The sequence below is a fragment of the Euleptes europaea genome, chromosome 2, assembly GCF_029931775.1.
Source record: "Euleptes europaea isolate rEulEur1 chromosome 2, rEulEur1.hap1, whole genome shotgun sequence".
NCBI classification, from domain to species: Eukaryota; Metazoa; Chordata; class Lepidosauria; order Squamata; family Sphaerodactylidae; genus Euleptes; species Euleptes europaea.
Window position 1 is genome coordinate 7,258,025 of NC_079313.1, and position 23,298 is coordinate 7,281,322.

The 23,298-nt window shown below is 48.5% G+C and overlaps 1 protein-coding gene and 1 non-coding gene across 2 annotated transcripts in view; one reads left to right on the top strand and one right to left on the bottom strand.

Moving 5' to 3' along the window:
- The window catches only part of MKNK2 (MAPK interacting serine/threonine kinase 2), a 41,298-nt gene extending 23,000 nt beyond the window's left edge, over positions 1 to 18,298 (top strand). Inside the window, exons 7-13 of the mRNA XM_056844614.1 lie at positions 1,395 to 1,499; positions 3,939 to 3,994; positions 4,783 to 4,878; positions 14,417 to 14,611; positions 16,101 to 16,265; positions 17,257 to 17,300; positions 18,039 to 18,298. Of these exons, the coding sequence (XP_056700592.1) occupies positions 1,395 to 1,499; positions 3,939 to 3,994; positions 4,783 to 4,878; positions 14,417 to 14,611; positions 16,101 to 16,265; positions 17,257 to 17,300; positions 18,039 to 18,294 (917 nt within the window). The 3' untranslated portion in view covers positions 18,295 to 18,298. The remainder of the gene's footprint in view (positions 1 to 1,394; positions 1,500 to 3,938; positions 3,995 to 4,782; positions 4,879 to 14,416; positions 14,612 to 16,100; positions 16,266 to 17,256; positions 17,301 to 18,038) is intronic.
- TRNAA-CGC (transfer RNA alanine (anticodon CGC)) lies at positions 7,308 to 7,380 on the bottom strand. The gene has a single exon. It is a non-coding gene; the product is annotated as a tRNA-Ala (tRNA).
- Positions 18,299 to 23,298: the final 5,000 nt, after the last annotated feature.

Sequence of the window (23,298 nt, forward strand, 5' to 3'; positions counted from 1 at the left end):
TTAGGTGCTGTGAAACACGGGCAGGACAATGCTGTTGCAGTCGTCTTGCTTGTGGGCTGATCCAGCAGGGCCATGTGGGGTCATCTGCTGAAGCAGGAACAGATCAAAGGAAGTATTGCTTCACACAATGCATAGTTAAACTGGAACTCCCTGCTCCAGGATGTGGTGATGGCATCCAACTTGGAAGGCTTTAAGAGGGGAGTGGACGTGTTCATGGAGGAGAGGGCAATCCATGGCTACTAGTCAAAATAGATACTAGTCATGATGCATGCCTATTCTCTCCAGGATCAAATGAGCATGCCTATTATATTAGGTGCTGTGGAACACAGGCAGGACAATGCTGCTGCAGTCGTCTTGCTTGTGGGCTTCCTAGAGGCCACTGGTTGGCCAGTGTGTGAACAGACTGCTGGACTTGATGGGCTTTGGTCCGATCCAGCAGGGCTTTTCTTATGTTCTTATGCTTTGTTTTGCCTGTGTCTTAAGAGCTGAGGTTGCTGAATTGGCGTCCGTATGGGCAGTAGCTTCAGGGTAGAAAGAAGAAATTACCGCTTTGCCCAGCTTGTAGAAATCCCTGCCTCAAGACGTAGCCGTTGCAACTGGCTTAAGAGGGTTTCAAAGGGGAGGGGGAGTGTTGGCAAATGTGTGGTAGCCCCTTGGAGGCTGTTCACCGTGATCGCTAAATGGAAACTCTGAATACCAGTTCATGGGAGTTGGGTAGCAAGGGAAGGTGGGGGTGGAGTTGGGCCTTCTTGGGTGCTTAGCCATTGTGGGAAACAGGACCTTTTCGCCTGATTCCGCAGATCTCTTTTTATGTGCTTCTGAAGGATGGCTCTTATCTGGGTGAATGGAACCTGTATGTTCAGGAGCAGCCTACCTCAGAGCCAGTGTGGGGTATTGTTTAAGAGTAGTGGTTTGGAGTTGTGGACTCTGACCCGGAGAACCGGGTTTGATTCCCCACTCCTCCACATGAGTGGCAGACGATAATGTGAGGAACTGGATTTGTTTCCCCACTCTTACACATGAAGCCAGCTGGGTGACCTTGGGCTAGTCACAGCTCTCTTAGAGCTCTCTCAGCCCCATCTACCTCACAGGGTGTCTCTCGCGGGGAGGGGAAGGGAAGGTGATTGTAAGCCGCTTTGATTCTCCCTTAAGTGGTAGAAGAAGAATAGTTGGTTTTTATATGCCAACTTTCTCTACCTCTGAAGAGAAAGTTGGCATATAAAAACCAACTCTTCTTTGTTTATCAAATGTTACAGTTCATGAGTGGTTTCTTCCTCCCGGCCTTTTTGAAAACGCCTGGCAGGACTTGATCGGCCTTTGGTCTGGTCCTGCGGGCTCTCTTCTCTAATGTGCTGTCCACTTTCCCCCCCCTTCCCCATTTTGCCCCCCTCCAGGCTCCATCTTAACCCACATCCACCGACGGCGCCATTTCAACGAACTGGAGGCCAGCATGGTGGTACATGACATTTCGAGTGCCCTTAACTACTTGCACAACAAAGGTGGGCATCCTTTGTGGGGACGGTTTGATCTTTCGGGGGATGAGAGGCAGTGTGGTGTAGTGGTTAAGAGCGGTGGTTTGGAGCGGTCGACTCTAATCTGGAGAACTGGGTTTCATTCCCCACTCCTCCACATGAGCGGCGGAGGCTAATCTAGGTTTGTTTTCCCGCTCCTCCACATGAAGCCAGCTGGGTGACCTTGGGCTACTCACAGCTCTCTCAACCCCACCTTCCTCACAGGGTGTCTGTTGTGGGGCAGGGAAGGGAAAGTGATTGTAAGCTGGTTCGATTCTCCCTTAAGTGGTAGAGAAAGTCGGCATATAAAAACAAACATCTCCTTCTGGTGTTTCCCTTCTCTCCCGCTACCTGTCGGGGCAATGCCCTTTGCCTGTGCCCTCTGCGCCCCATGGCAGTAAGTGGGTGGGGAGCTTTGTCCCTCTTCGGCGCACCTGGCCCTTACTGACGCCGTCTTCCTTTCCTCTCCCCACGCTGGTGGAACGGAATTTCAAAGCATAATATTTTTTTATGCGTCAGAGGAATTACGGGCAGGTGCCCTACTTGCTGTTTAAATCCTGTTTTTCCAGTTCTTTGCCAGTTGGAGCGAGGTGGGGGAATGGTCAGACTGGCACTCCCGACTCCGTGGGGTTGGCGCGAGTCTCCTCTTCAGAACCCTTGGCGGGGGTGACGTCAGCGGGGCCTGAGGAGGGGGTGGGTGGGTGGCGCCTCAGCCCACCACCCTCCTCCGCCTGCAGACTTCACTAACTTCTGATATGGAAAGAAGGCGGTTAAGGGGAGACATGATTAGAGGTCTATAAAATTATGCATGGTTTGGAGAGAGCGGACAGGGAGAAGCTTTTCTCCGCCTCTCATAATACCAGAATGCGGGGTCTGCTGAAGCTGGAGGGGGAGAGATTCAAAACAGATAAAAGAAAGAATTTCTTCACACAGCGCATAGTTAAATTGTGGAACTCCCTGCCACAGGATGTGGTAATGGCTGCCAACTTGGAAAGCTTGAAGAGGGGGAGTGAACATGTTCATGAAGGAGAGGGCTATCCATGGCTACTAGTCAATGTGGATACTAGTCATAATGCATAGCAATTCTCTCCAGGATCAGAGGAGCAGGCCTGTTACATTGGGTGCTAATATAACGCAGGCAGGATAATGCTCCTGCAGCCGTCTTGTTTGTGTGCTTCCTAGAGGGATCTTGTTGGCCGCTGGACTTGATAGGCCTTGGTCTGATCCAGCAGGGCCTTTCTTACATTCGTATGCATTTAGGAATGAGCCATGCTGTCCTTTTGAAAAACCTTTGACACTAGAACAGAGGGCCCCAAACTTTTTTGAGCCTGCAGGCACCTTTGGTGTTCTGACACAGGGTGGCGGGCTCATCAACAGTATGGCTGCCACGGAGGTGGAGCCCGCCACAAAATCTCAGGGAGTGTGAGGTTATGCATACATCTAATAGTAACTTACAGGCAGAATCTCTGTTTAATAGGATGCCTATTAATCTGTACAGCCGATTATAGGTCCTGCTGGGCGCAAGCCCCACCCACTTTCTAAAAAGACTTGGCGGGTGCCAGGAAAGGTGTTGATGGATACACCAAGTGGGGGACCTTGAACTATAACTTGGGGTCCCCAAAGGACATTTTCATGTTTTGGAAGGGCATCACTCATGAAATTTGCCACTGGGTTAAAATGGTTTTTAAAGGGCAGTAGCCAGTCATTGATGCATTAGCCACCATAGGTAACATGGAACTCCTAGGTTTAGAGGCAGTCTACCTCTGATCATTAGGTTCTGTGGTTCGCAAAGAAATCTTGAAGGACCATAAGACTAGCAACAGTTTACAATTTAACAGAAACATTTATTGGGCAATAGATGAGCCGTTTAGTTGGATCCAGTAAGGGCCAGCTTCTGGAGAGTGAGTTTAGGCAAGCCCAGTAGAACCTCCACGTCTGTTGGCAGTCTTCTGAAATGTCGCTGAAGGTCTGGGTTTGATCAGTGCCAGGACTGGGAGATCTTTTTTTTGCAAGCTGAATTCCACTGTGGAAGGGAGGCAGAAAATCGATGCGGTAATTCAAAATAAAATCTGGCCAGCTACCACTGAAGCGTGAAGTCTGAGTCAGCAGATACCATTTTTTGTTTTGTTTTCTTAGCTCAAGTTATTGCCAACGCGCATTCTGACAGTCTGAAAGTTGTGGGTGGGAGGGGAAGTGAATTCAGTTTCATTACAAAACCTTTGCCTGGAGGTGGTCACCTGGAGAGTAGCCGTTTGCAAGCCCTTCTAGTCCCACTGCAATTCATACTTGGGACACACGGCTAAGAGTAAATCCACTTGATTTCCAGCTTTGTTATCTCGGCAGTATAAAAGGCTTTTTTTGGGGGGGGGGATTTTGCTGCTGACATACTTGATTTGTGACCTGCCCTCCCCTTTTCTCCCCCCTCAGGAATAGCACATAGAGATTTAAAACCAGAAAATATTCTCTGCGAAAGTTCCAATCAGGTAAGCAACATCCCTTAAATGTCTGTGTCTCCCCCCCCCCTTGGGCTAGGGTGCTCAGATTCTCTTAGAGAGCCAGCATGGTGTAGTGGTTAAGAGCGGTGAAGTAATCTGGAGAACCGGGTTTGATTCCCCACTCCTCCACATGAGTGGCGGACTCTGGTCTGGAGATCCAGGCTGGTTTCCCCACACCTCCACATGAGCGGCGGACTTTAATCTGGAGAACCGGGTTTGTTTCCGCACTCCTCCACATGAGCGGTGGACTCTGATCTGGTGAACCAGGTTTGTTTCCACGCTCCTCCACATGAGTGGCAGACTCTAATTTGGAGAACCAGGTTGGTTTCCCCACTCCTCCACATGAGCGGCAGACTCTAATCTGGTGAACCGGGTTCAATTCCCCACTCCTCCACTTGGAGTCTGCTGGGTGACTTTGGGCTAGTCACAGTTCTCTCTGGACTCTCTCAGCCCCACCTACATCACAAGGCACCTGTTGTGGGGAGGGAAGAAAAGGCAATGGTAAATTGCTTTGAGACTCCTTCAAGATAGAGAAAAAGCAGGGTATAAAAACCAACTCTTCTAGAGGGTTGATGCAATTCACCTCTACAAGACGTGGCTATAAGGTGTTCATAAAAATTTTCATAGGAAATTAGGGCTTTACAAAGGAAAGGTGAAGTGGGAGTAGATTTTTTTTAAGCGCTTGATTTACATATATTTTGCCAGCATGGTGTCTTTGTGGAATTAACGGGAGACTTTTTATTTGTTCTTTTTCTCATCTCTGCCCTGAACGCCAGGTTTCCCCCGTTAAAATTTGCGACTTCGACTTGGGAAGTGGAATCAAGTTGAACGGTGATTGTTCCCCCATCTCTACCCCGGAGCTGCTCACCCCGGTAAGACCCCCGAGGGTGGAATCCTGAAGGAATAACATTAAGATATGCTGCGTGATTTGGCTAGAGAAGAAGTGCTTTCTGCTGCTAGTATAATTCTCGGGTTCGCAGGAGCACCTACTTGAAGCCCCTTTTTCAGTAGTTTTGCTGGGCCGAATGCTAAAGATCCCTTTTTCAGACCGGCTGTGTCCCTGCCCTCTTCAATCAGTGGACTCCTTGGTACATATCCTTTTGCATTGTCCTTACGTGTACCAACTTAGGCTAAAATGGATTACACCATGCTTTAACAAATAGTTCGCGTTTTCTCGAGCCACTTTGGAGCAAAACGGTTCAGTTCCTCTTAGAGGATTCTGACCCTCAGCGTACTTATTTTGTTCCTCGTTTTTTAGAGGCTGCAGAGAAGAGACGAAGGGAGGTGTTATTAGAGATGGATCTTATTTAAGTTTTATGGTTTTATTGTTCAAGGCCTCAGTCTAAGAACAGGGGGAAAGAAAGAAAGATGCACCTACTGAATTGTGTCTTAGGGAGGGGCCATGGCTCAGTGGCAGAGCATCTGCTTGGCATGCAGAAGGTCCCAGGTTCAATCCCCAGCATCTCCACTTAAAGGGACCAGGCAAGTAGGTGATGTGAAAGACCTCTGCCTGAGACCCTGGAGAGCTGCTGCCGGTCTGAGTAGACAATACTGACTTTGATGGACCAAGGGTCTGATTCAGTATAAGGCAGTTTCATGTGTTCTGTACAAAGGGCTGTTTTGCACAGCCGGGAAGTGGACTTGTGGGGGTTGCGAGCCCTTACAGAGTAACCCCTTTGTTGGCTGAGATTTGCAAGGTCCTCCTGCGTAGAGGGCGAGGGTGCCATGCCTTCTGCCACTCTAGGTGTGTTGAGAATAGCAACAGGACAGCCATGTGAGGTTGCTCTGTGGTGGAGAGGATTTTTCCGTGGCTCTCGTCCATGGTCTTCTTGCTGTGATCCGCATCCAAGTTCCCGGCTTGTATTTCTGGTCTCTGGCACTCCTAGCCTTGATGCCGGTGAGCTCATAACCCTGACTTCCCCCCTCTTTAGGTTATGTGACTCTGACACATCACTTCCTGTCATGTGGAAAGGATGTCAACCCCCTGGTTTTTGGTGTGTTCAGAGAAACAATCTTGAAATCGTGTTCTGCGGAGGTTTTAATAAATTGCAGACTTTCCTTGCTGGCTTCTATAAAAATAGTGCGGAACCTACCTGTCCAGGCAAACGGGTTGTTACCCTCATTTCCTAAACAGGTTTATACAGAGCCGAGCACTTTGGGCGAGTAGAACTTCTGCGTAGGTGACCAGGCTGGAAAAGCAATTGTCAAGTGGAAGCGTTGTGAATTTCCTGCATCGTGCAGGGGGTTGGACTAGATGACCCTGGTGGTCCCTTCCAACTCTGATTCCAAGCTGGAAGTATGTGTTAATGACCAGCACTGGTGTTGTATGAGCTAGTAAAAAACAAAAAAAACACGTGGGCAAGTAACTTTTGCATATTTATTTGCATTAATGGTGCATTGCGTGGCCAGGTTTAAGTTACTGCTATTTCTCTTTTCTGTTACCTGTCCTATAATCTGCCTGCCTGTTCACGGGCTGCGGGTGTTTTATAACCTGTCGTGGTCCAGAATTGGTGAAAAAGCTGAAAGTGAGGGTAGTGACTTCAGATTCCTTTGCGGACTTGTGGGGACCAAGTGGCAGCAGGATACACCCCTGCGTTCGGGTCCCCCTCTGTGAATCGGGGCAGGGAGGGAAGGTGACTCACTTGCCTACACACCTGGACCTGAATCTTTTTCTGCCGGACCCACCGGTCGTTTCGATCGCCTCGATCTGGCTAGCTGGTCTCTGCTTTTGATGCAAAATCGAGTACGATGTTCTGTCTGAACTGCTAAATCCGAACCTGAATTAAGCTGCAGGTTTAAGGAAGATTTTGATGAGTCAAACTATCATTTGATACACAACAGTGCAAGTATCAAATACAGTGGCTGCATGTCTACGGAGGGTGGCGTGCGTTGACCTGGCTTGTTCAAGAAATCATGGTTTGTTGTGGTCCGTATATGATTCTGTAGACATCCAGTACAAAACAGGAATGAAACTGAGGGTTGAAAATGAGAACGAAATCCATAGAATACCTTTTATTAGGACCCACCAGATTGACACAAAATGTAGAAGAGACTACACAGATTTGTTTGGCTGAGAAGCGGCTCTTCAAGTTCAGGATTTTTAGGTGAGCTGTGTGGAACAGGCAAATTTGGCAGAGATATTCAGATTTGAAAATGAGAATGAAATCACACATGAAGCTGCCTTCTACTGAATCAGACCCTTGGTCCATCAGAGTCAGTATTGTCTACTCAGACCGGCAGCGGCTGTCCAGGGTCTCAGGCAGAGGTCTTTCACATCGCCTACTTGCCTAGTCCCTTTAACTGGAGATGCCGGGGATTGAACCTGGGACCTTCTGCATGCGAAGCAGATGCTGTACCACTGAGCCACAGCCCCCTCCCTATAGAATACCTTTTAATAGGCCCAACCAGATTGACAGAAAATATAGGTGGCACAGATTTAGATTTCTGTTTTTGGAGTTTGCGGGGACCAATATGGATGTTCACTGTTTAAGATTAGGCTTTTTAAAAAACTTTCTTTAAACCATGTTAGGGCAGCGGTTTGCAAACCCCTCCCCCCCCAATAAAACAGGTGTGGGGCAGAGCTTGAAACAGAATTTAATCTGTAAGATCTACAGTGGTGTTGGGGTGTTTAAGTGGTGCATCCTCTTTAACTGTGTGCTGGACAGCTTTCCCGGGCCTTGAGAAACAAGGTTTGAGATGCAGTAGTTTGTACTTGCCCTGAACCGGGTGGCCCAGGCTAGCCTGATCTCATTGTCTCTTGGAAGCTAAGCAAGGTCAGCCCTCGTTAGTACTTGGGTGGGAGGCCACCAAGGAAGTCCAGAGTTGCTATGCAGAGGCAGGGAATGGCGAACCACCTCTTTTTGTCTTCTCTGACATGGATGGGCAAGGCTAGCCCGATATCGTCAGACCTCGCGAGCTAAGCAGGGTCGGTCCTGGTTAGTGGTGTAGCGGTTATCACGTTCTCCTCACACGTGAAAGGTCCCCGGTTCAATCCTGGGCGGAAACAGATTTTTGTGGAGGGGCTGTGGCTCAGTGGTAGAGCATCTGCTTGGCATGCAGAAGGTCCCAGGTTCAATCCCTGGCATCTCCAGTTAAAGGCACTAGGGAAGTAGGTGATGTGAAAGACCTCAGCCTGAGACCCTGGAGAGCCGCTGCCGGTCTCAGTAGACAATACTGTCTTTGATGGACCAAGGGTCTGACTCAGCATAAGGCAGCTTCATATGTTTGTGTTCACCAAGGAAGTCCAGGGTCACTATGCAAAGGCAGGCAATGCCAACCACCTCTGTTCATCTGGTCTGACCTGGATATCTTAAGCTAGCCTGATTTCGTCAAATCTCGGAAGCTAAGCAGGGCTGGCCCTGGTTAATACTTTGACGGGAGACTGCTAAGGAAGTCCAGGGTTGCTACGCAGACGCAGGCAATGGCACACAACCTCTGAATGTCTCTTGCCTTGAGGTGGATGGCCCAGGCTAGCCCAGTCTTTTCAGCTCTGGGAAGCTAAGCAAGGTTGGCCCTGGTTAGTACTTGGATGGAAGACCACCGAGGAAGGTCAGGGTTGCTATGCAGAGGCAGGCAGTGGCAAAACCACCTGTGAAATCTCTTGCCTTGAAAACCCTTTGGGGTCGCCATAAGTTGGCTGACGAGCACTTTCCACTGCCACCAGTTTGAACCACCAGTGTCCAGTGACGATCTGAAAAGCGTGTGCCATCTCTCTGGCTGCGATGCCCCCTTAACTTCAAGGACAGAGTTGCAGTGATTGTAGGCTGTGGAGGGGGGTGGGGCATCCTTTAACATAGTTTCCTCTCCACTTTTAAAAATCGTGGCGGGTGGAAGATGGGGGGGGGAATCCAGAATCGTGTCTCGTGTGCCCCCTGTTTCACCCGCGGTCTCGTCCTCGGATCGTGCTACGACCTTGCGCCTGAGTTAGCCGGGGTTAATCCGGCAGTCTTCTTTTGCCGAGTTCTGCGCTTGGGTAGAAATCTCAGCCTTACATAATGGATTTTAAATCTCTGCTCCCACCCCCACCCCTCCCCTCCAGCCCTGCTTCCTCCTTTCCAAACATGCCCGGACGGCTAGTTGGAGATGCAACGCGCCCGTCTCTCCCATTAAGTCCAGGGTGGTGGCAGCGTTCGCTCGGGCGGATCTGGGGAAAAGATCTGCCCTTAGCAACAGCTTGCCTGATTGGCTGGCAGGGGGAGGTTGGTATTTGCTGGTTGGGTTGGTTTTTTTTTTTCCTCCTTCCCTTTCCTTCTCCTCCTCCCCCCTTTGATGTGGGAGGTGAGGATCCTTGCCAAAAAAAAAATGGGTCAGGCCCATCTTTCATCTGGAGGCAGCTAAATCGCCCAGTAAATCGGCATGTGCAATCTTGTGTGTGTGCGTGTGTGGGGAGTTGGCATGCAAAATTGCCTGTGTTGACTGTTGTATTTTCGTGACCTCCCTCGAAGGAAGTCTTTTGTTTCCCACGCCCCTCCTGCCCCCCCCCCCAGAGTGATTTTTAAGAGGTGTGAAAACTATCAAGTGTTGCTTGGAACAAAAAGTGCCATTCTCTCTTTTGTACAACTGAAATCTCTGATTTAGATCCAAATTTTGGCTTTGCTGTGAGTCTCTCCCCCCCCCCCAAGCATGAGCCTTTGATCTCTCCCTCTGCACTTCCCCTGAACCCGGATCTCGGCTCTGCCCTGATAAGTCCACCCTTGTAAGCTCCTTGGGGCAGATCCCTCCATCCCTCTCCAATTTTTTTTAAAAAGTAGAACATTTCAGCACGAAGTCTCTTGACAGGTCTTCGTAACGATCACCCAGCGATTTTGGTTTCTGCCCCCCCTCAATCCTCTTAAGAGCATTTACCATAAAACCTCACCATAAAACAGGAGTCTGACAAAGTTAATTGGCTGATGATAACGCAATGTAGCAGTCCTTACCACACCCCTGCAAGGTAGGCTGGTCCCATTGTTTCAGGTGAGGTGGAGAGGGCATGGCTTCCCTTAGGCCCAGTGAGTTGAGCTGGTGGCCATGGGGGCGACCCTTGAACTCCAAACCCCTGACAGATGAGAAAACCAACCCCACAGTGTAGGGCCGGCTTCTCCAAACAAAGCTGTTTCCTTGCTATTTCTGAGCCGTTTCCTAGGCTTCGGCCAGGCTTTTTCTATTGTCTGAAGCATGACCCTGGCTTTTATGTCTTTCTTTGAAGCGCTCAATCAAATCAACACACTAAAATATTAATCAAATACAGTGTATTAATAACAAGATAACAAGAGTAAGAAGAAAATCTCACTACCTAGAGTATGCAAACATACAAATACAGAATACAAGATACAACAGATACTGAACAACACAATTACTAGAAATATATACAATATATACAGTGGAAAAGTGAACGTGGTCCCACAATTCACTTGTGCAAAATTCCTTACTGATTTTGCACAAGTGAATTGTGGGACCACGTTCGCTTTTCCATTGTATATATTGTATATCTAGTGATTGTGTTGTTCAGTATCTGTTGTATCCTGCATTCTGTATTTGTACGTTTGCATGCTCTAGGTAGTGAGATTTTCTTCTTACTCTTGTTACCTTGTTGTCAGTACACTGTATTTGATTAATATTTAGTGTGCTGTTGTTTTGATTGAGTATCTCTCAATACAGCACCGGGTGATTGTTATTTTGGTTTGTTTCCTTGAAGCACAGGAACAGCCTGTCTCTCTGGAAAGAGTAACTTATTGTGTCATCGGGAGATAGCCAGGAGACCGACTTCTCAGGCCTGAAGGTCGATCCCTTGTTACAGTAGAGTAAGACCCTCTGGAAGCCCGCCCTAAAGGTACATGCAGTTCCAAAAGTCCAGTTAAGACCCCAGAAGGGTGTGTCCTTTTCCCCCCAAATACCTGCAGCACACAGCAAGCATGCAGATACACACGTGTCCAGCACAACTGGGGAGGGGCTGTGGCTCAGTGGTAGAGCATCTGCTTGGCACGCAGAAGGTCCCAGGTTCAATCCCCTGCATCTCCAGTTAAAGGGACCAGGCAGGTAGGTGATGGGAAATACCTCTGCCTGAAACCCTGGAGAGCTGTGGAGAGGGGCCATGGTTCAGTGGTAGAGAATCTGCTTGGCATGCATAAGGTTCCAGGTTCAATCCCCGGCATCTCCAGTTGGGACTACACAAGTAGGTAATGTGAAAGACCTTTGCCTGAAACCCTGGAGAGCTGCTGCCGGTCTGAGTAGACAGTACTGACTTTGATGGACCAAGGGTCTGATTCAGTAGAAGGGCCATAGTTCAGTGGTAGAACATCTGCTTGGCATGCAGAAGGTCCTAGGTTCAATCCCCGGCATCTCCAGTTAAAGGGACCAGGCAAGTAGGTGATGGGAAAGACGTCCGCCTGAGACCCTGGAGAGCCGCTGCCGGTCTGAGTAGACAATACTGACTTGGATGGACCAAGGGTCTGATTCAGTAGAAGGCAGCTTCATGCATTCAACTGGGTGATACAATGTAGGGGTGGGAAAGGCAGTTTGGGCACCCCATAAAACGAAGACCCCTAGGTAGCAAGGGGTTCACCCACCCCTTGGGTGCAGGGGGCCCTGCTGCCAGCTGGCCTCAAGAAACCCAAGCATTGTAGCACACTGATAGGACAGGTATACCTGGCTACTCTCTATGTGTGTGTTTTCAGTCTACTGTAGATCTTGAAAGGGTGGGTGGGTTCAAAGTTGGAGCACCAGTGGCCTGCCCTTCTGGGACCCTGGGGAGTTGAAGAATTAGAAGGAGCTTTCCCCTTCTCCCCTGTCCTAAATATATACAGCCTGCTGAACGCCAGGCCTGACTCCGCAGGTAAGAGAGGCCGTGGGCTCCACCCTGCCCTTGCCGGCTTCTTCTCTGGGTCACCTCCAGCTTTCCTCCCAAGGGAGAGGCAGCTGACGCAACCTCTGTGCAAAGGACTTGTAACGCTGCACCTGGCGGGTTCGATCCAGCCTGAGGGGAGGAGAGGACGCTGCTGTGTGTGTGTGTCTGGGGGGGCTTTATGCAGGGTGTGGCTTATTTGCTGTTCATGTCTACTGCTTCGCACAGTCCACTGCAAGGTACAATTCACTTGTGTACACATGCATACACAAAGGGGTTTTCTGAGCATGTGGAGAGTGCCTTTCCTCTGGTTGGCAAGGACTTGCAGCCCCACCCCTTTTTCTCGACACGCTTCTGTAGTTGGAGGGTCCCAGCGGCCTCGATCCCCAGTGCTACCTCTTTTTGCAAGAGATAAATATTTCTCCTTAAGCAGTTTTTCCTTTTTCTTTCCACCCCCCTGCCCGAAAAAAGGTAGATAAGAGATTGCTTTGAGTGTTTGTCGGCGAGATTGTTAGGGGAGGGAAGGGAAGTGGTTCTTCCAGTACCCCACACTGAGAGCTGGATTTGATTCCCCCACCCCTCCACAGGAGCGGCGGAGGCTAATCTGGTGAACCGGGTTGGTTTCGCCACTCCTCCACTGAAGCCAGCTGGGTAACCTTGGGCTAGTCACAGTTCTCTTAGAGCTCTCTCAGGCCCACCCTACCTCACAGGGTGCCTGTTGTGGGGAGGGGAAGGGAAGGTGATTGTAAGCCGCTTTGAGTCTTAAGTGGCAGAGGAAGTCGGCATATAAAAACCAACTCTTCTTCTATTTGCATTTATAAATGAAACAAAGGGGTTTTCGTTTTGTAGGTATAAAGTGATTTTTCTTGAAAAGCAATGAGAATCTGGGTTCCTTATTTGTTCCTGGGCATTGTGTAGTTTTCTGTGATGTTTCTCCTCCTTTTCTTGGAGGCACAGGAGACTCTGGGGGGGACGGGGACTGACCACTCCCATTGAGCCTGTGGCCCTTTTATTCCTGGCAACGCTGGATTCTTTTATATTTCTTGGCCCAAGTCCCTCTCTTGGCCGGAGAGCATCTGGGAAGGAATGTCTTCGCTATTTCGGGGCTGGCGGACACACAGGTCGGGGCGGGCAGCCAGCCGGGGCTGTTGTCTTTGCGGGCAGGCACCTCCCTGTGTTACGGACAGCAAAGTCCCTGGTCTTAATAGAACTTAATCGCTTTGCTGGGTCAGGCGGCAAATCCTTTTGTCTCTGCCTATGGCCGGCAGGAAGCGGCTGGTCAGGGTCTTGCTCACTCCCTGTTCGTCTGGAGCATCTGGTATTCAGTGGTAGACTGCTCCTGAACCTGGAGCTTTAGCTGTTTATCAAAGTTGACAGGTGTCATCAAGACTTCATTCTCCACGAGAAACTTCCATCTTGTGGCGGGGAGTTCCCACAAGCTTAATTGTATGTTGTACACATAGCTTCTTTTCAGGGAGCCCCGAATCTGTTGCTGGTTGGTTTTTTATTGACTACTGTCGGGAGGAGGATCAGCCTTAAAGGTGATATTTGAGCCATTGATACACCAGGATATATACAGAAGAAGAATTCATACCAATCACATTGGTTCTGTTCAATGGACAATATTTGGACATCATCTTGTTGATATTTTTCTGTCCTTTTCATTTATAAAAATAAAACCTTTTTAAAAATATACGCTGGGAAAGGGGTGAAAGGGGGTAAAACAAACAATGAGAGAATAAAGCAAACACTGAAGCAAATTTATTTTAAGCCATATCCAATTAAATCTTTTTTTAATTAAAATTTATTGGATAATAGCAATAACAATAAACAATAACAGCAACTGAAAGAAGCAGAAAAGAAAAAGGCAGTCTTCATGATTTAAAATACAGTATATCTATATACACGATAAGATAACAGCAGGAATCCTATGTTACAGCTTATTTCTTTGTCTTCATATTTGTCTTTCTGTCCTGACTGAGCAAAACGCATTCTCCTTTCTCGCCCTTATTTATTAAATTCTCTATTTTATTTATAGTTTGTGACCATAACTCATCTAAACTTATTGTATCTCTCTTTTTCTGATATGCTGTTAGCTTAATTAAAACATAAATTTCTTTAACTTTAACCAGCCATTCCTCTATCTTTGGAATCTTTTTTTGCTTCCAATGTCTGGCAAAGGTCGTTCTAGCAGCAATTATCCTATGTAATCCCATACAAAGTTGGCCTTTAGTTAGGTTAGGTACCAGATTTAACAGGAATATCTCGGGTTTACATGGAATATCCATCTCCATTCCAACTGCTAAGGCCAATCAAATCTTCAGCGGCAAATCAGAAGCTGTGATCAGAAGAGACCCCACCTGGTCCCGCCCACTTTCTAAAAACACCTGGCGGGTGCTGCCAGCAAAGGTGTTGGCTTGCGCCGTATTGCGGGGACACCTGGTGTACTATTTTAATATGCTTTTGTGTCTCTTCCCCCTCCATCTTAGCATGGCTTATGCCATGAATAATCTGCTGGACTTTTAAGGCACCCGGACCTCCTAACTCCCACTTGCTTGTATCTCCTCCCTCCCTGTGGTTTATCTTAGTGTGGTTCGGCGGAATACATGGCCCCGGAGGTCGTGGAGGCGTTCAACGAAGAGGCCTCCATGTACGATAAGCGCTGTGACCTGTGGAGCCTGGGGGTTATCCTCTACATCATGTTGAGCGGCTACCCACCCTTCGTGGGGCACTGTGGGACCGACTGCGGCTGGGACCGCGGAGAAGCCTGCCCCGCCTGCCAGGTAAAAAAAATAAAATACAGAAGAAGAAGAAAAGTGTCGGTTTTTCTATGCCAACTTTATCTACCTTTTTAAAGGCGTCTCAAAGCAGCTTACAATCGCCTTCCCTTCCTCTCCCCACAACAGATACTTTGTGAGGTAGGTGGGGCCGAGAGAGTTCAGAGAGAAGTGTGACTAGTCCAAGGTCACCCAGCAGGCTTCATGTGGAGGAGTAGGGAATCGAACCTGGTTCTCCAGATTAGAGTCCACCGCTCATGTGGAGGAGTGGGGAGTCAAATCCGTTTCTCCAGATTAGAGTCTGCCACTCATATGGAAGAGTGGGGACTTGAACCTGGTTCTCCCGATTTGAGTCCACCGCTCATATGGAGGAGAGGGGACTTGAACCTGGTTCTCCAGGTTAACCAACCTCTTAAACACTATGCCCCACTGGCTCTCCAACTCTCTAATACCACCTCCAAATGGGAGAATTGCCTACAACCTGTTGGGTTGTGGGGGCGGGCTGGGAGGACTGGCTGCCCACGTACCTTGGCTCACTTGTTCGAATCCCTTGTTTTTGTTAGCAAATCCCGTTCCTGCTTTGCGCGGGTCTGGTTCCTGGCATCTTCAAGAGACGTTCTGAGTGGGCTGTAGCCCTCTAAAGTTGTTAGCCACGTTGCCTAAACTGGGTTTGATTTACTAAGAATAGGTGGGTAGCAACCGGGGAGAGGGCCTTCTCCGTCATGGCACCAGAACTCTGAAACTTGGTCCCCAAGGAGGTTCGTCTATGTCCATAGTTGTGGCCTGCCGCCCACGGGTGAAGACTTTTTTTGTTTCATTTGGCTCCCTCGTTTGGCTTCAGTGCTCCCTCCTTCCTGCCCAATTTTTAATGTTTGATTTATATTCTTTTCCTATATTTTAGCTCTGTTTTTAATGTTTTTAATGATGTGGTTTTTGCTGGGGGTTTTTTAAAGTGGCAATTTTGTTATGTATGTTTTCACTTGTTGGCTGCCCTGGGCAGATAGGTGGGGTACATACATTTTGTGAATGAATCATGACCCCTCACGCGCATGCAAGCCGTAGATTTGAACCCCTTGAAAAAGCCCGACGGGGCTTTCGCCCTGCAGGTTTTTTTGATAGCTTCGCTCCTCCTGCCGTAGCCATTTTATGATTGGCTCCACCTCCTGCTACGGCCATTTCGTGGTTATGATTGATGTGTGTTGCGGGCAGGGGATGCTGAAGGGTATTCTGCTTTGGGCATGATACACTGATGTAGCCATTAGGCGCAATATTCAGAAGGTGCTAGCTTGTCCCTGGATGAAGAGCGTTTTCTGACTTGTGTCCACCCCCATGATCATTTATTGGTAAGATTAGAACTCGGATCACAGCTGGCTTATTTAACCACTAGTTGACACTGTGCCATGTATTGGGGGGAGGAATTGTAGGCGCAGTTTGGACCGGGGCTGTTGCCATTCTGACTTTCCCTCGCTAACGTTGTGCGCCCTCCCCTTTGCAGAATATGCTGTTTGAAAGTATCCAGGAAGGAAAGTATGAATTCCCCGATAAAGATTGGGCTCATATCTCTTTCGGAGCCAAAGATCTCATTTCGAAGCTCCTCGTGAGGGATGCAAAGAAGCGCCTAAGCGCGGCCGAAGTCCTCAAACACCCATGGGTGCAAGGGGTAAGTGTGTGTGTGTGTGTGAAGTGCTGTCAAGTCACATCTGACTCATGGCGACCCTATGAATCAATGTCCTCCAAAACGTCTTGCTCAGATCTTCAAATTGAGGGCCATGGCTCCCTTTATTGAGTCAATCCATCTCTTGTTGGGTCTTCCTCTTTTCCTGCTGCCCTCAACTTTTCCTAGCATGATTGTCTTTTCTAGTGACTCTTTTCATAATGTGACCAAAGTATGACAGTCTCAGTTTTGTCAGTTTAGCTTCTAGAGTCAGTTCAGGCTTGATTTAATCTATAACCCACTGATTTGGGGGGGGGGGGCAGTCCATGGTATGATTGAGTGGTTTGGCTTATTTTCCTGTCTACTCTTTCAGTCCCCAAATCACAAACCTTTCTTCTCCTTTCTGCCATTCGAACTCGCGAGTCTGTTTTTGCGCCAGTCTGTTCCCCCGTGCCTGTTTCCCCCCTGTAGGATTGACGTTATTTCTCTGTCAATAAATTGCAGTTACGGGTGCAGAGCTTGTATGTTTATAAATATTTTACCAGCTGCATATTTGAAAACCGTGTGTAATGTCAGATCTACGGAGATGGCGGTATAGAACAGAGAATTGAAACCGTTCCCAAAGTTTCAGTGAATATTGAAAAGGAAAGCAATGGGAATAATTTGATCCTCTCTCCTTGAGAGAAATAATCCTTGAGAAGATAGTCCAAGCCAGACAGGCGGGTTGGTATGGTGTGTATGTGTGTTGGGCCATATTGGGCTTAGAACGGAAGCGTTGGATTTTTGGGTTCTACCCTGTAACCAGTTAGGTAGCCTGTGTAGGTACAATAGAGATTCTAAAAAACCAAGAAGGATGGTTGTGGATTATTGGTGGGGCGGATTTTTCTTTCCACAACGTAAAAATGGTAACGAATATCGCTGCTAATGGCTGGAAAGTTTTGATTGACAATCTTGTTTTTTAAAAATCTTAACCCCCCCTTTTTTTGGTCTCTTCTAGTGTGCTCCAGATAACACCCTCCCAACTCCAATCATCCTTCAAAGGTGAGCAAAATTTTCCTCCCTCCTGCCCCAAAACGTTTGTTCTTTTCAACTTCTTCAAGAAACGTAGAGAGAAAAACGGGAACTCGGGTCTTGGTGTGGAGAGCCAGCGTGGTGTAGTGGTTAAGAGCGGTGGACTCTGATCTGGAGAACCAGGTTTGATTCCCCGCTCCTCCACATGAGTGGCAGAGGCTAATCTGGTGAATTGGATTCTCCCCCCCCCCCCCCATTCCTACACATGAAGCCAGCTGGATGACCTTAAGCTAGTCACAGCTCTCTTAAAGCTCTCTCAGCTCCACCTACCTCACAGGGTGTCTGTTGTGGGGAGTGGAAGGGAAGGTGATTGTAAGCCGGTTTGATTCTCCCTTAAGTGGTAGACAAAGTCAGTATATAAAAACCAACCTTTCTTCTCACCAGCCCAGATCGAGAGTGGGGTGGTGGTGGCTGCCTCGGCTGGCTTGCGGGCTGGATAAGAGCTCTTAAGGAGTTGGATCTGGCCCTTGTGCCTTATGTTTGACACCCCTGCCATAGAGTGTCCATTGAATCCTCCAATGGTGTGATGGCAGTTCCGGCTTTGAACCTTCTCCCATCCCAAGTCCAGTATCGAAATCACTAACCCCTTGCTTCTGTTGGCGAAATTTCCATTTTTAGCTGTGCTGAATGGTTCGTGCAGGGGTGCACATTGGTGTCCGGGCTTGGCTCACTGGCTCTTTTTTTCTTTTTCTGCCTCTGGTCTTTCAGGAACAGCAGTGCCAAAGAGCTGACGTCCTTCGCGGCGGAGGCCATCGCTGTCAACCGGCAGCTGACGCAGCACGAGGAGGAGGCGGCCTCCGAGGAGCCCCGCCCCATCCTGATCAAAGCTACCTCAGGTTCTATGCAGCTGTCTCCCCCTTCTGAGTCCAAGCTGGCCAAGCGGAGACAGAAAGCCAGCCTGGCCAAAGCTGAGGCCGGCCAGCACCGGATGACCCCCCTGGTCCTGGTGGGAGACCATCTGTGACTCTTTCTCTTTCTTTCTCGCTCTTCTTGCCCTCCTCATCCTCCATGTAGATAAGCTTTCTCTTCCATTTTGTTTTCCTTTTTTTGGATGACGAAAAAAAAAAAGCTTTTTTGGGGTCGCGCTAGTGAGCAAGATCAAACTTCTCCGACATTGGCTGGTTTCCAACGTTTTTTCTTTGTTTCCTGATCTTGTGACCACTGGCTTTAATTCTCTCGCTCTCTTTTTTTAAAAGGTATTTAACTTCCTCCTGCCCCTTACGAGACTTTTTTTTTTTTTGCTTTCCCAGGGCAAACTTTGACATTTGTAATATATAATTTGCTTAAAAAACAACTTTAAACCAGTATCTTCCTCCCCCCCCAACAAACCAGATTGCTTAGCCCCTCTCCAAACGAAGGATAATTGCATTAAGTAGTTACTTTCCCCCCTCTTAGCTATTGGCTCACTTTTTATACTGTGAACAGGGGATGGGGGAAAGAAGTCCCTCCCCCCCAGCAATCTCTCAACTTTAAAAGGTAGCATTTTAATGTTCGGGTGTATTGTTTCTGTTGTGTGTATGTGTATTTTCAATGTGGTTCTTCTGATACCTTTCTTTCTCCCCCCACTTTTTTTTAAGAAGCATGCGGATTCTGAATCTCATGTTTCTGTGAACTTGGGCTGGGTGGAAAATGGTATGTTGTTCATTTCCTGTCCCAGAAGGCATTGGGGTGGGTCACGTGGGGCCGGGTCTTAAGGTTCACCAATTCCTGACCTTTCCCGCCCGGCCTTTTGCTCTGCCAACGGGGAACGGTCTAAGATTTTTGCGGGAACGTCCTGTACGAGAGCGTCAGCGTTTGAATCTGTACGGGGCCCCCCTCAGGTGGTGGGCGGCAGGGTCTGTGTATGAATCCAGTCCTTTTGAAACGTCGTGCCTATTTAATTTGCAATCTTATGTTTAGTTTTTGTTCGTTTTGGTTTTTCTTGTTACAGGGGCCAGGTTGGACATGATGCTGGTGGAACTGATTTGCTGAAGGGGTGGGGTGTCCGCAGTCATGTACGCACAGGGTGGTGGTGGCAGTGTCTGGTTTTGCAAGTAGGGGGGAATGCTTCCCCTCGCAGCTGAACGCCCTGCAATCTGTCCCCGTTCCCTCGTGCTTTTCTCCCTAGTCCTGCTCCAATACAGGAACTGGGCTTGTGGGAGGGAGGCATGGGGAAGCCAGCAGGGGACCATGGAGGGGCCCATGGAGGGATTGGGTCTATCTCATCCACACTTCTTTGTTCTAAAAAACAAAAAGTGGACTCCAACTTGGTAAGTGTAGTTTGGTCCCAGCATGGAGGCGAGGCGGGAAAAAGAGACAGGCCTTTTGTCTTGACCGGGTTGATTGAAATAAGCTCCTACAGAAAACCTGTGAGATGGGTGTGTGCACTGAAATTTCTTTCGATGGGAGAAAAGTCCACCACGAGGGGGAGCAAGTCCTCTTTTTGCTTTTTTACAAAAGCCGCCCTCGACATGAACGCCACTGGGCGGCTACCATCTGAAGGATTTGCACATTTTAAGATTTTCTCGCAGATCATCGTGTGGGGGGGGGGGGAGCATTTTTTGGAAGAAGAGAGAACCAACAGCGGCTCTCTCCACATTGTTCACCTCACGATGGGATTTCCTTGTTTAATTTTTTAAAAATCTGCATAAACATTAAGATCCCCCCCCTTGAAACCAAGAAAAAGACTCGTGAGTTAGAGGAAAGAGGGGCACCCCAGGAAATTTGTTCTTTCTCTTACTTTGTTCTCTGCCCCTCCCCACTTTGGAAAGTGTTTTGTTCTGAAAGTTCTTTCTACAAGAACCTTTTGAAATAGTTCATCTGTGCAGGGAACTGAGGGCCGTTAATAATCTCTAAGATGGCTCTTCTTGCTCAGCCCCCATCTTTGCCAAACTACAATTCCCAGAGTTCCTTGGGGAGAAGCTATGACGCTCAGATTAGTATAAAACTCGTAGGGTAAACCTGCAAACTGCATTTCTGCAATTGCTGGAAGGATTATTTGGGAAGGCGCATTCTTTTTTGGTGGGGGGGGGGTTCAGATGACAGGAGAGAATCTTTTGGCAACTGAACAATTTATGCATTGAGAACCACAAGGAGGGGATGAGAAACGGTTCTTGCATCTGATGTGTGTTATTTTCTCATGAGGCCAAACCTCTGGCTCCCTCACCGATTCGGGCGTGACCTGGTAGGTTGTGTGTGTGTGTACGCATACACATACGTACATGCATATCTTCTTTTTGGGAAGAAAGTTTTGATACTTCTGGAAACGTTTCGTGACGGACGTTGTGGAAGTGAAGCAGTTTCTGGACTTTCCAGATGGCAGATTTCTCCCCTCTTTCTCAAGCAATGTGGAAGGAGCAGCGTAGCAGAGAAATTCCATGTCTTGTTTGCGCTCGCTTTTTTTTTTCCTTTTAAAAAAGAAAGCGACATCTCGCTGAAGTCCTTGACCATTCTGTTCTCAATGGGAATGGATTTGGGGGGAACTGCTGAAGTCCTGTTGGAACCTGACCTGTGATACAGGCTGAAATGCCCCCTTCCTTAAACTGTGCACAAACGCATTGGGGATTGGTTCTCGCTGATGGAAGGGAACATGGGGTCTCATTGCGAGGAGAGGCCCGCTGGCCTCCCAGTGCAGAGTTGATTTCCGGAGCCTCATCTCTCACCAGAGGTGCTTGTGGTCTTTACGGTTGCATGCATTTGAATAAGAGAGTCGTCCCATACCTTCTTGACATCCTCAAGGTCCGTTCCTTGAGGCCGTACCCCCTTGCAAAATCCCGACGTATCTCAACAAGGTGTAGGAATTAGCTCGTGTGAGGGCCTTGCGTATGTGAGGGACTTGTGTATTTGTGCCTGTGCGCCCCGCGCATGTGGGTTGCCTTAGCTCCATCTCAGCCCCTCTCTATTTTCACACTAAGCTTTTCCTCCAGGTCACTGTCCCCCGGCGTGTCTGCCAGTATACAGGCCTCAGGCGCCATATTGCATGGTGGGAGGAAATCGGGGCACTGTGTGTGAACCAAGATTGTTATGTGGCGGCCATCTTGTTGGGGTGCAGAACTAGTTACAGGACGTTGGGTTGTTTTTTTTGGGGGGGGGGTGCTGCCAGCAACCACCAGGGGCCATATTTATGTGAGGCAACGCAGGAGGCGGGGGCAGCTTAGTTTAGCTGTAATGGGGATTTTCAGTTCTTCTATTGGTGGTTCAGAGCTGCTACTCCCTAGCAGAGAGTCAGAATTGGAAGGAGAATTGTGGATTTGAATAAAATGGTAGGGAGGGTGGAGGGACAGATGTGTTCAGCTGGCTGTAATCCAGTCTTAGGTCTGCACCTTTGCACGAGAGCAGGCCCCATTCACCATAGGGTTGAGCTGCCGATGTTTCTGGGCCATGATCCGGAGCATCGTGTGCTTGGCTTGGAAGGTCTGTCACCTCTCAGTCGGGCTTGCTTCTGTGGGAACACGGGTGAAATCGGGTTGTTGGTTTAATGGCGGAGATCAGACTGACTGTGTAGATCCAGATGTGTCTGGAAGGTGACTGTTTTGGGTGATTTTTTTTAAAAAAACGGTTGTGTGCATTTCACCAATTTGGGGTTTGGCATACATGGGGGTAGCGAAGTCGTCAGATCATTCTGGCTTTGCTATCCTGGATCTTAAAGCCAGGTCTAAACTTCATCCCTGCTTGTACCGCTTCCAAATTCTGTCTGAACGATGGGTCCTGGGAACCGAAGCTCCCTGGCGCCCTTTGCCCTAAAATGGGGTAACGTCTGCCATGCCAAGGGTATTCTTGAGAGGAGGACTCTTTGAGCGAAGCTCCAGCCGGTTTGAAATGGGTTTAGCAGGTGTGCAAGCCAACGGCGGCAGCGGGTGGTCAGCCTCTGCTTGGCCTTCTTTCATTATGTGTCTTTGTTTTGTTTTCCTATTTAAAAAACAACCTCTTTTTAGCTCTTGCTCAGATGTGCACATCGGGAAGCTGCTGCTCGGAGCATGCGTCTGTGAGGGGTTGGATGCTTTTTCCGAATAAGATTATTTTTAAAAAATTGCTTACAATTCTATGCAATTGTGTTTTGTTGTGGGGGGGGAAGGGTTGGAGGTAGCAAATGACTTCTTGGGATACCTTAATGTGGCTGGTTTTGAGGACGGCAGGATGGAAATTGCAAGATAGGTGTTCTGCCCTCCCTTTCTCTGGGGGGCTTGGATATTCTCCCCCCCACACACATATTTTGCTTGCTTTCTAACCAGCATGCAATCTTCTCCTGTGGATGCTTGCTTCATTGAGGGAGGGAGGAGGAAGCACAGGGTGCTGTGGGGGGCTTTCATGGGAAGCCTCCGCCTCTGAACTTGAGTAGGCTACCACATGGGCAAAACCTCATTTTGAAAGGCGGTCTGTGGGGCCAGGGGGTTATCTCAGATACTTGCCACATTTTGTGGTTGCTTGTTTAAAAAAATTTTTTTTGGCTGAAAAATATACTTGAACAACATAAAACTGTAGTTTTTGCTGGAAATTACGGATTCAGGTGTGAGAGAATGTAGGAGTTGTTCCCCCTTGACTGTAGGAGGGAAAGTTCTCTTTCTCGTCTGGAGGGTAGCTTGCAAAAGACGGGGTAGCTGGCATATTCTGGCGTGGCCTTCAGCACTCACTCTTGGGTGTGTGAACTCAGCCTGTTTTTAAACAGGCTTGGAGTCCAGGCTGACTTGTGGCCTCCTATCCCTGCTCTGAAGAGCTGTTGGGGTTAGTACCTGGTGCTGAAAGATTCCTGGACTGTGGCAGGATTCGATCTCTGGAGTTCTTTGGATGGGCCCCTCGGGTGGTTCAACCCTTTTTGGAACTGGTTTTAAGTCTTACAGTGTCATTGGAAACCGACAACGATAAAGAAGATCAATTCATTACTGGACAGCAGTCCGTTTGCTTAAAAAAAAATATAGCAGGATTTTTTTAAAGTCTTGAGCAGATGTGCTGAAATTTCAGGAACCTGTTCAGCACCCCAGAATGTCTGGCC